A 12647-nucleotide genomic window follows, 5' to 3' on the forward strand; every position below is an offset into this window, starting at 1 on the left:
AAATGGAAATGTCCATTTGGGCCGATGCTCATGATACCGTGTGCTCTTTATCAAGAAGGCCTTACTTACTGGAAACCTCAGTAACGTTTCCCAGTGCTTCAGTTGTTGCCTCGTGCGATTTTTGCCAAAACAGATGTGCATTCGGAAGACACCTTTGTGCTGGGTAGGGGAGGTTTAAGATGCAGTTCTCCAGTCTCCATAAGCAATGCCAACAGCTTTTCTCTTGCCCACCACATTGTTCTGAGGAACTGAATGTACCATGGCTCTTCCTGCAGAACACTTGATACTGAGCTGTGAATGCAAAGCTTCCTGGGCACAAATGGTCACGTATATACAAGAGCTGACGGCCAGCTAACTTCTCTCCCTGCAAGCATGCAGAGGATCCGTGCAGGACGCTGTGAGCTCACCCTGCTTTGAGCTGCTGTGTTCCACAGCTCCTGAGGGATGAACTCAAACGGGATCCTGGAGCAGATACGGGCAATTAAGAATTTCAGGAGCACAACTACAGTGATGGGGCTTTGAGAAACTGGCCTAGCTGAAGATGTCCCTCCGCACCCAGGGGGCTGGAACTGAATGATCTTCAAGGTCCATTCCAACCCGAAACACTCCCATGGTTCCAGGTACACAACTGGGTACAGGAGAGGGGCCTCAGCAGAGGCTCTAGCAGCCCAGCACAAACGATGACCTCAAGGGGGATGCTTCAACGAGACCTTGCTCTTAGCAACGACCACCGTGCCCCAGGGAGGGAACCCGAGGCCAGAAGGAGAGACCCTGTCCCATTCCGTACCCGCAGGAGCAAACACCTCCGCCCGCTGGCTGGCTCCCTCCTACCTCCCCCTCAGCTCGGCCCTTAGGCTGGAGGAAACGAGGACCCGGCGGGCTCCGGCTCGGCTCACACTGAGAGGCCGGGCACAATCCCAACCCTTTCCCTTCAGCACAACTCGGCCAGCCGGGAGGCCGCGGCTGCACAGCGACCAAACCCCCACCGCCCGCCTAGCTGAGGGGAATAACCCCTTCAGGCAATGCCGCCCCGCGGCTCGGCCCCCTCCGCCGCCCCGCCCTCCCCGCGCGGCACGCCGGGCCAACATGGCCGCCTGCCGCCCCGCCGGGCGCCCTCCGCTCGGCTGACAGCGCTGCCCGCCCCGGGGCCGCCCCGCCGCCCGGCATGGAGGAGAGCTCCAGCTGCGAGAGCCTGGGCGCCGGGCGGGCGGCGGCGCGGCTGCCCAGCGGTGACTCCCTCTCCAGGTAACGGCCGCGGCCGGGTCCCTGCTGCTGCAGCGCCGCTGCGGGGCTCGGCGGCTGGAGCGGCCCCTCCGCGGTCCAGAGCCATCGCGGGGTGTGCGGGGAGAGGAAGAGGGCGAGGTGGGGCCGGCAGGGGGAAGGAAGCCGGGGGCAGCGAGCTGGGGCCATTTTCTCCCTTCGTGGCAGGAGGCTCTGGCGTGCCCTCACCGCCGGGGTGTCCCGGTGGGGTGTCCCCGCAGGGTGTCCCTGTGCTCGGGTGTCCCGGTGGGGTGTCCCCGCAGGGTGTCCCTGTGCTCGGTTCGATGTTCCTGTGTCGTGGGGGCGATGGTGCACACAGGCAGGCGTGGGCACTGCTCCACTGCGGCCAAGCCGGTTCCTTCTGAGGTGTTTAATCAGTGCAGAGGTGCCAGCCTGTCGATAAACGCGCTCTCAGGGACCGAAGCTGTGCGGTGTGTGCAGGGGCAGGATTTAGTGGATCAACCGTCCAAGCGAGCTCTTGCTGGAGGGGCAGGTGGGGTGCCAGGCTCCACAGCTGCCTTTCTGCTGTTCTCAAGCCAGGCCTTACCCTGTGCTTTCCCAGTAATGAATTGGGGTACATTGAGCATCTGTGGGTTTGTCCTTATGGCTTTTTCGGAGAGCTTGACTTCACGATCTGAATGGCTTTCAGTGCCGTGCGTGTGATTTCCAAGGTCTGTAATCCACAGAAGAAGAAGCACTTCCCTGTTCTCGCACCCTCCACAGGCTGTCGGTGAAGTCTGAATTTTGTGAAAGCACATCTTGCTTGGGCTGTGCGTGTGATGCAGGAGAGCGCAGTAGGGTAGCAAAGGAGGATGCTGTCTGATGGACAAGGAAGGATGTTGGCTGGTGCACAAGGGAGGCCCTGGGTTTCACTGCAGGGCCTGGATGCAGGACAACCTCATGGCTGGAGGTCATCCTGTCCTGTTTTGGCTGCCTCACCATGCCGAGGCTGTAGGGTCACAGCAGCCCTCAGTCCAGCCTCCTGCTCACACCAGGGACAGCTCTGAGGACAGATCTAGCTGCTCGTGGCTTTTACCCAGTCTGGGCTTGAAAATCTACAGAGGTGGTTGAGTCCAATGACGGAGACTGCACAGCCTCCCTAGGCAGCCCACCGTCATCTCCACATAGGCACTGGGGCTGCTTTTCAGTTCCCTGAAGCAGTCTGTGCTCCAGGCTCATCCAGCCTCTCTTACTTGTAGGTGCTCCAGCCCCACCATCCTGGTAGCTCTTCCCTGAATTCCCTCCAGCTCATCAGCGTCTTTCTTGCACTGGGGGGGACATCTAAAACCTGGATGCAGTATTCCAGAAGCACTCTAATGAGTGCCGAGCAGATGGGGGTCCTTCTGTGGATTTCCTGGTTCTGCCTCTGTTCTTACAGCCCAGGGTGCTGGTGGTCACTTTTCTGCCAGCATCTCTGTACTACCGTGCTGGGTTTTGATTCAGCAGGACCCCTTTCCCACAGAGCTGTTGCCCAGATAGGCAGTGCCCAGTTTGCCCTTGGGTTTCTTCATTCTTGAGTCCTTCATGACTCATCCTGATTTCACCCTCCATCAAATTGTTGCCTGCTCTCAGTTTCCTAGTGCAATTTATTTACCTGTGCCGTGTCAGTTGCCTATAGGCCTCTTTCGCCGTTACCTAATTGACCCCATATATTCTTCTTTTCCCCTCTGCATCGGTTCAGGCAGTTTGGACCCATCTGGACGTTGGTCACTGTAGGAGACAGGCCTGTGGACACAAAAGAGAGCTTAACTCAGAAGAGCCAATGGCTACAAGGAAACTCCTGTTCAGCCTCTCAGCAGCACGCCCTGCACAGATGGAGCTGTTGAGAAATTGAGATGATAAATGTGTTGCTGTTGAGCATGCACAAGGCTATGTCCTCCAAGCCCTCAGAAGGCCCAGACTTGAACAGATTTCTTGGGGTATAAAAAAGCTGATGTAAAACCTTTCAGAACCTCAAGTCTCTGTTCCAGCACCTAGAACTCAGAAAGCGAGCCAATTTTTTATGCATTCCAATTAAATACCTTTTTCTCTAACTAGGTGTTGGAAATAACTGCAGATATAAAACATTTATCTATTAATAAAAACACCCTCATCTTGAGTTGGTGTATGCTGTGAAACATTTATTTGAAATGGTCACGATTAGGGCAAAATTATAAGAAAGTAAATTAAGGTTCTTTAAATGAGAGATGCCTGGTGACCATCTGAATGTTTATTATCAACTTCCCCTGCAAATCTGGTGGTATTTATGCACAAATAAATAATTTTCTTACGACTTGGGCTGTAGATCCATTTTCAGCAGTGTTTTTTAAGATTTTTTTTGTTTTTTTTTTCATTAAAGGGCCTTGCAGTCTCATTTTATGCATCAGAGCAACCTCTGAAGCTATTGGAACTATTTGCATGCATTGAAACATACTTATTTTCATCTGTGTGATTGTAGTCTAATAGCTAGACCAACTTTGAATTGTTAACCTATGACTACAGAGGTGTGACACATTTTCAGTGAGTTTGTTTCAAAAGAAAAAAGTTAGCTTTGGGGATGATGTGAGGAGAGCAACAGATCACGAGTGTGCTGTCACAGTCTTCATAATCTGTTTTATTTGAAAGGAACCTCAACAAAAAGATGAGTAGGTCACTCATCCCAGATTCACAGTTAGTGAGCAATATGAAGCCTTACTGAGCTGGAGTTGTCTGTATTGTTTTATGTGAGGTTTAGAAGACTTGGACAGCTGCTGGTATTAGATGTCTACAGGAATGCATTATTTTGATTCAGCTCAAGCTTGAAAGTTAAGTAATTGTTGTGTTTCTAGACATACTTAAGATCTAACTCTTCAGTAAGACGTTCTTACTTATATGTAAGGTTGCACCTTACATATAAGTGAATAATATATATATGTATAGATATATGTGTATATATATGAATAATATATATATGAATATATATACACATATATATGAATAATATATGTATATTACATATACATATATTACATGTACATGCATAAGTGCCTTAAAGAACATGCATACATTTGTCTGCCTTTTAATGACATATGAAATATGGCAATAATGGCATTTGACAGTGAAAGGTGCTTTGATATTTTAATAGACACTAGTAATGTGCAGTCTCAGTGGTCCCCAGGTAAGATAGGGGAATAACTAAACACATGTTACCTACTTTCTGTCCCAACTAGAAAAATGTTAGAAAAATTCCTCATCAGACTCATAGTATAACTGTTGTCTGCTATAAAACCCCCAGCTCTGTGGAAATTCTGAGTTAGTTTCAGATGAGCAGCTCACAGCTGATTGACTCAGCTGTCCTTCTCCTAGTTGTGCTGAAGCAGCTGTTCTGCTTTTCCAAGCATAAGCTGTCTCACCCAGTGCTGGGTTTGGGTGGCATAGCACTGGGTTCTGCAGCTCTCTGTGGTTTCTAAAGGTCAAGATTTAGGATGGGCTTTCCCAGTGCATCATGCGTTCATGGAAGACAGGTGACCATGAGACAACTACTCATAAACAGCTGTGGTGGTATTTAACTAGCAGCTTGAAAGGAGTGCTTTGTGTGCCTGCAGTGTCAGGCCAGGAGCAGCCTGTGAAGTAGAACAAGGAATGGGATGAGACAGTGATTCTGAGGCTTGATGAGCTTACAGTGTGGTTATGTCCAGAAGAGCAAGCTTTGCTCAGAGTTATGGTCTACTTTTATATTTATAAAATGACCTGGGGATCCTGGGTGAGCAAGTGATAAACATCTCAGCTGTGCTAGTTAGTCAGACTTCTTCAAAGAGCACTCTTAAAATGAATTTGTAGGTAGAGCTGTGGGTGGGGTTTTTGCTTGGTTTTGTAAATCTGAAGTTGCATATGGACCCTCTGACCTTTGGAATTCAAAGGAATGGCCAACAAAAGTCTGCCATAATCTTTCCTTTTGTGAAAGGGAAGCCAGATAGAGCCATGTATGACTTTTCCTAAAGTCATGTGTCCTGCTAAAAGGTGATGTCAAACTTCAGATATTTACTTATCATTAAAAGTGATGAGGCATTTTGTTGATGCAGTGATTTGTTGATCATGTGCCATAGTTTGTGAGTGAAGGTATATCTGAAATGTGAAGGTATTCCTCTGAAATGTTATCTGAAAAAACATATTACAGTCCAGTCTGAGTGACAGTCTAATAAGATATTGAAGAAGATTTCTGTTAGATCTGCAGAAGGTAAATTTGTATTGCCTGTTCAGAAGTGTGGAGGTGATTGTACTGCAGAGAAGTTGCCATAGAAGATGTCAGTGATATTTCACCCTCAGTATAAAATGAGAGAAAGAGATAAGGCAGTGGGCAGATGTTTCCTGCCAGCATGACTGTAGCAGTGTTTGATGTTACCACTTTCTGGTTGCTTGTTACCACCTCTGCATGGGTGGTTATCATCCACAGAGGTCTGCAGGCGCAGTGGATTCTGTGCATTGCACTTTTGTTGAAGCATATGAAAATAATCATGCTCCTTGTCTTTGTTTGCAGGCATAACTCTGAAAACATAAACTCTGTGTAAATCAGTGCAGCAAGGTCTGTTGAAGCGATAGCTCCATGAGGTATGAACTCCCCCCTTCATCTCAAATAAGGTTCTGTCAATACCTGGTCTGATTTAAGGCTACATTGAAGGAATTCTTTCCCCACGAGTGAGAGTGACACTGGAAAGAGTTGGGTCTGTAAGCTGTTGGCTGGGAAGGGCTTGCTAACACCACATTGCTACCAGATGTATGAGCTTTGCTGATTGAGTTGTTTTGTGATGAGTCATTGAAGTTAGAGTTTGAAAGGGAAGATTTTTGCCAGTTCTGGTGTTCGATGAAATGTGAGTAGCTGTCATTTTCCTCATGGGCTTTGAGAGAACTTCGTGCATTTGATTTCTTATATGTGTGAAGCAGGAGTTCTCAAAAGTTGTTACCATTAAAGACAAGTATGTTGCTGGCTGAGTGTTGATAATGAACAGAGTTTTGCATCTGAAAAACTTAACACTGTGCCTAGAACCAATTAGCAACTCCAGATGGGCTCATTATCATTAATTTTAATATGTGAGTGGTAATTTATAACACTTATTTGCAACTGAAGGCCATTCTGAGATTATTTTTTCTTGTACTGTATATTGAGTAGATAAAGAGCAGGTTTGCCTGCTGTATTTGGCTTTGCATATATGTTTGCAAAGTGAAGAGAACCTTAGGATTGAAGATTTGGGGCAGAAAGTAACAGTCAAAAAGACTTCAGAGCTTCTAATTTACATACTACGCTTGTGGAGAGACCTTTGAAGAACTCAGGAATTGTTTTTAGTAGCAATCTTTGGCATGAATGTTTCTCCTCTGGCATTCATCAGGAACTTTTCCTACTTTTCTCGGAGGAAAAATACTTCACTCTTGGAAGTTTTCCTCTGTCAGGCACGCGCGCAGGCTCTGACCATTCAATAAAAGTGTATGTGTTTGTGTTTTAAGTATATTTTCCATTTGAGAATATGAAATGCAATTGACAGTCACCTGTTTTTGTATTCTAATTAATGTTATATTGATGTTTAAAGGCCTCACAGGAATTTGAGGTGCTATAGTCCTAGCTGCTCTACAGACACAGAAGGCAGTAATTTCTGTGTTGAAGAACCAGCTATTGACACCAGCTATTTAAATGGGCCTAAGCCAGGACTCCTCTATTTTCACTAATGCCTTGTGGGTAATTTTACTAAGTTTTTGAATGTGCTGTTGAGTGCTGAGACTCCTTGCTGAGAGATTGGGCAAAGAGTGAGAAAGCCTATGGATGAGATTAAAAACTGCTGTGGAGAGATGAGGCAAGATCAGACAGCTGGTGAGGAGTAAAGCTAGGCTCAGAACACGACTCTCTTGGGTCCCATCAAGCACGCCTTCTCCAAAGAGAGATGGTAATGTTATGTTGACTACGTCTATTTGCTAGACAGTTTGGGGTTGTATTCATAGTTTCTTAACTACAGGCTATTTACAATAGAGACACAATTAGGGAACCTGAATTTTAAAGTTGAGGATGACCTCACAATGCCAAATTACACGATTCCTCTCTGTTAGCTGATTGTATTCCTGCTGTGGCTTCACTTAGAGGTTAACACCTCTCTCAAACATATTTTCATATCTATTTCTGATGTTTTATCATCTCCCTTCCCCTACTAATTGTCTTGTAGCTCACATACAAAGGCAAGAACTGCATTTGGAAATGTCATAACACCTCCTGAATCGCTCAGCAGAATCAATTGTCCACAGTTGCTTTTTCATGAATCTTTTCCTGATGACCTGCTTCACTGTTAGTGGTTTTTCAGTGCTGAGGGTATTGACTAGTGTAAAAAGAGGCCTAATCCATGCAGTGAAAGGCTTATGTTACCAGAAAGCTTAGTTGAAGAAAGAAACAGCAAGTATACAACAGAAATGCATTGGAAACCTTCCAGAGGTCGCTCTGATAAGGTGTAGTGTATATAACTGCATAGCGTATATATAAGATGTAGTTGTAAAACAGGACATGAAAAAAGTGATCTTGTGATTTGTCTGTGGGAAGCCCATTGCACCGTGAAGAAGATGACAGGAAGGTAAGGTAATGTAGTACTTGGCTTGCAGAGGTGTTTGAGATAACTCAAGGAAGTGAGAATACAGAAGAGACACTGTCATGGTAATTACCCCTGTCTTAATTTTTAACTAAAACACATCTGGCTCTTTTATAGCCCCAGCAACTGGGAGTTAATTGAAGAAACAATCAGTGAAAGACAGCAACAAAAAAATCAGTGGAACTTTTCAAGTATTTGTTTTTCCTTTTCCTACCATCTGCAGTTTCTTTTGCCAGGCAATGTTCTCACTCAGTAATTTTCCAGTGATTTCAAGGTAGCTCTTTTCCTTGCTTCTCTCTTCTTGCCTCTCTGCTCCGTGAATTCTTTTTCATTGCTTTCTAAACCTTGATATATTTCATGAAGAGAAAGTGTTCACAGTTTTCCAGTCCATAACGCCTTCAAGGTGATGTTCTAATCATTTTGTGGGAGCAGTTGCACAGAGCTAACTTTACAGATCTGGACCTTTTGCAGTCTTTTGGCCATGGCTCCAGAGTCATTAGTGTTAGGTCATCCAATGGTATGAATTTGATCGGGGGCAGGTGTGGGTATATGATCATATTTCTGCTGAACTAGTTAGCAAAACATGACTTTATGGTTTGGGCTTTTTTTCCTCTTTGTTCTGGGGAGACAGGCAACACCTGTTAGGAATAAACCAACATTTTTATCTGGATTTATTTACTGTGATGTAAAGAGGCTACATGCCCGTACAAAATGTTACAATTGAAATCTTGTTCACAGGCAAAAAGGCAGCAACATCTTTATAAAGCAAAGAATTTGTTAGCGTAACTGGAATTTTGAATGTCTAATCGTATTAGCTGAGATGCAGTTGTTACAGTAAAAGAATAATAATGCAGTTAAAGCTGTCACATGTGCAGTTCTTTGTTTCTACACTCTTCCTGGTGTTATGCTCACCCCTCCCCTACTCCTCTGGGTCCCAGGGTTGCTGGTTTTATTCTGGTGGTGGTGATGGTAGGTGTTACAGTGAGTTGTCAGCATCTGGAGTCCCGTGCTGGGAGAAGTATGAGGTTCATGTTGATGGTTTCTCCTTTCCTTACTGTTGGATCCACCTGGGATCATTTTAGTATGTTTGGTAAAACAGCTTTACACCTGTCTCTTTCTTCGTTGGTCTGCAATTCCACATTATATCTGTTTTTTGCTATTTATAGTTGCTTTTATGAGTGTGAGATACTACTTCTTTGTTCTCTTTGTTAGCCCTTTGTTGTCCAGCTCCAGATCTAACGGGTAACGGTAACGGGTTAAAAATTAAACAGGGGAAGTTTAGATTTGAGATAAGGAGGAAATTCTTTCCTGTTAGGGTGGTGAGGCACTGGAATGGGTTGCCCAAGGAAGCTGTGAATGCTCCATCCCTGGCAGTGTTCAAGGCCAGGTTGGTTGAAGCCTTGGGTGGGATGGTTTAGTGTGAGGTGTCCCTGCCCATGGCAGGGGGGTTGGAACTGGATGATCTTGAGGTCCTTTCCAATCCTAACTATTCTATGATTCTGTGATTCTATCTGCATTTCTTTAACTGATGATTGGTGAGTTGTTTATAGCCATGGTCTCCAGTGCCAAGCCTGTGTCCCATCTCTTCTCATCCTGTGCCTGTATGCCTCTGTGCCACATCTTGTGTCTCCTTCAGCCCTCTGCTATCGTACCAGGCTGTTGTATTTCTCTATGCAAAGTCATTATGTTCATGGTAAGTAGCTCATTCTATGTAGAATCGTTTCTTGTTGCTGCTACCTGTGCAAAACTGGTTGTACTGCATGAACAAAACATACACACGGACAAAACAGTAGATACAGACACCTGGCCAATTACAGAAGTGCAGTCACAAGTAAACCAAGTAAGGATGACTGCCAAAATTAGTCATCAGAAGTTGGCTTAACCAGCAGATTGGATACCTTTAACAAATCAAAACTGGTCGGTATCTCATTTGTAAGTGTAACACCTCTGATAAAGAAATGAAAAATGTGGGATCGTCTGCTCCCTTTTTACCCAAGTTACTTTTGAAGTAGATGTTCTTGAAAATTCAGGCTGTGTCCTCCAGTCTAAATGGGCATCATACTTCTACACTGAAAATGAGCCCCCATGCTTTGTGAGAGGGTGCTTCCCAAGATTTTTTTCTTCAAAGGTGAGGAAGCATGCTACCAGAATGGTCATTAAATGCAGGGGTGTGAGAAGAAGAATGTGGTGGGACTGTTCGTGGATGTGCTTAGGACAGAGCAATCCTGGCCATTGGCTTGTCACCATCAAATTCTGCTGATCAGTGTTGCCTCCAGCACCACGGAGGGACATCTTTATTGTTTTTTGCTAAAGCATATTCTGATTCTGGATTCCACCTTCTGCTTCTACTTCCTGCTCCCACCGTGCATAAAGAAAAATAGAGGTGCCCCAAGTGAGATTAGTCTCATCTCACTGGACTGATACACATCTCTACTAGTCTGTCAGGGTTTCTTTTTGTAGTTAGTGGGGAAGAGTGAGTCATCTCAGTTTCCTCCAGGTGACTGCAGGGAGAGCTTATGGTGAGTAATTCAGGTGTGACCTACACAGAACTCCCCATCCTTGTGCCGGGGGCAAAAAGTGCATTGATGTTGGGTTGTCCTCTACTCTAAAAAAGGGAAGAGCTATTTCTGAACTCATGTCATTCCTCTTTTTTACATATTAACTAAATCTGTACGCAACCAAGGAAAGAGCAGAGATTAGTAGTCTGGTTTCCTAAGCTCTGTTTCTTCACGTGTGTGTGTAATCTGTCTGGTTTGTCCACTAACAGTTTTTGTAACATCTAGACAACTTTAACCATGTTTGACAGAGTGAAAGTAATAACTTAAGGCAAGTTTTGCATTTAAACAAAGATGGAGATGGGAGGGAGGCCATGTCAGCTTTTTCATTACAGAAAAAGCTTGTTCCTTTTTCAACACAGGGGAATACCTAGATGAGAAAGATGTCCAAAAGACTCTGCATGTGTGACAAGGCTTCTCTCACTTCTTCTGTTGGAAAAATACATTATATTCTCTCATTTTTGCATTTCCTTCTTTCCTTGTGCTTTTTCTGGTGCCTGTTCAAATGAAAACAACAGCAAATACAAACTTCTCTGCCACAAGACATTCATCATTTGGAAACTAGGGTAGGATCTAGTTCAGATTGATGTATCTCCACATGAAGCAGGTATCCCTACCCTCAGAGGAGTCAATATACTCCAGAAGTAATTCAGCTGAATTACTGTGGGAGAGGTAAATTGACATTTAAACTACATTGTCTGGATTCCCACTGACTAGGTGGGAGCATAGACATCTGTAGTATTTGTCATCAGGAGTTAAACCATTCAGACCATGTTGATCATACTCCTCTTTCAGTTACTTTTTCTCTCTCATATACTGATTTCTGCTTGGGGGTGTTGTAATGTCAGGAGGAAGCATCTGTGGATGACCTAAGAAGGGTAGATTTAGGTTCTTGCAGGTAGATTCAGTTTCATGCAGGGGCTGGGCTGTGAACAGAATATGGTTGTTCCCAGTCCTTTCTCGATCTGAGTCTGGTAGAGCACGCAGCTGCACAGTGTGTGAAAGCTTATCAAGGTGTAACACCATGTCAGTTTTGCTAGGTGATAAAAGACTCTCCAGATTGGCTGTAGTTAGATACTCTTCCCTCCTCTTGATTTTTCCTCAGGATGGAACAAGTAATGTCACTGATGAGTAAATTGCTGGTATTTTTAAGTGCTGTGGGTGTTTGGCTTTTTGGGGTGAGTGGGTTGCGTGGTGTGTGTTTGAAAGAAAACCAGAACATTTAACAGTGTGTGTTACGTTCTAACTGGGGTGTTTTTTAAATAGGGGAATAGGTAGGAATCTTATGAAAGATTGAGACAACACATGCACTGTGGGAAGTAGGCATATATTTGGTTAAACTGTTCAGAACTGGTTCTTAGTATGTAACTAGAAATTAAGGCACTACCAGGATACAGATAATAATAGAGGAGTTTTATCTGTCTTTTTATGCGGTTCTTTCTGTCCTAAGGTGAGTACTTACTAATGTAGGTATTATTTCTGTTTCTTTCCTTGATCAAGTTAATAGTTATTTTCTAAAACAACAAATAAATTAACAAGCAAACAAAAGAATTGATATACTGCGTTAGTTTCCATTTTTCCTGCTTCTCCTTGCTGTCAGACTCTGGAGTTGTTATTGCAATTTATCCTGGGACTGTCTGACTTTTCATTGAAATCCTGATAAATTTTTGCTTCTGTGTTTTTTTCTGGCTTAATATGTTTGAAAGAAAGGGGGTGGAAGTTTACATGGTAAATATAAATGTTGGTAAACTGCAAGAGTGGTCCTGAATTCTATGTAGGATTTCCATCATCACTTTTGAGTGCATTCAGAATAGCCATGGAGACAGATAGATGTTGCCAGCCCTCTTTCTCCTCTGGGGTGCAGTGATAAATCTAAGGTTGCTCCTGGTGTAGGAGATAGCAGCAGCATCACCCAGGTCTCTTACTTCTCTGCCACAAAATATCCCGAGACTTGGAATCAGCTTCTTCCACAGGAAAGGCAAAGAGAAATGAATAGTCTTGAAGCATCAGGAAACACTTGGATTTGTCTTCTTGAGTTGCCTATTTGCTAGAGGCAGTCATGCTGCATGGTGAGCCCCTTGGCTGTGGTCTCTCCAGGCTGCTGCCTGGGCTGTCAGGGGGAGAAAGCTGCGGGTCAGGACATGTGCTGATTTGATACGGCCCAAGTGGTCTCTTGCCAGACCTCCCATCAATCAGTGATCTCCCTAATGGCTTTCTGTGACTCTGCAGCACTTCTGCAGCCATCTGAAGCCTG

The 12647-nt window shown here is 44.8% G+C and overlaps 1 protein-coding gene across 2 annotated transcripts in view; it reads left to right on the forward strand.

Moving 5' to 3' along the window:
* The first annotated feature begins 1076 nt into the window (after positions 1-1076).
* The window catches only part of MTMR2 (myotubularin related protein 2), a 61007-nt gene continuing 49436 nt past the window's right edge, over positions 1077-12647 (forward strand). The window contains exons 1-2 of one of the 2 annotated variants that reach the window (XM_065678725.1): positions 1157-1245; positions 5756-5826. In XM_065678725.1, the coding sequence (XP_065534797.1) occupies positions 5822-5826 (5 nt within the window). In that variant the 5' untranslated portion in view covers positions 1157-1245; positions 5756-5821. Of the gene's footprint in view, positions 1246-5755; positions 5827-12647 lie in introns of both variants that reach the window. The other variant, XM_065678724.1, reaches the window with a different exon arrangement.

Source organism: Lathamus discolor, chromosome 4 (assembly GCF_037157495.1).
Source record: "Lathamus discolor isolate bLatDis1 chromosome 4, bLatDis1.hap1, whole genome shotgun sequence".
Classification (NCBI taxonomy): domain Eukaryota; kingdom Metazoa; phylum Chordata; class Aves; order Psittaciformes; family Psittacidae; genus Lathamus; species Lathamus discolor.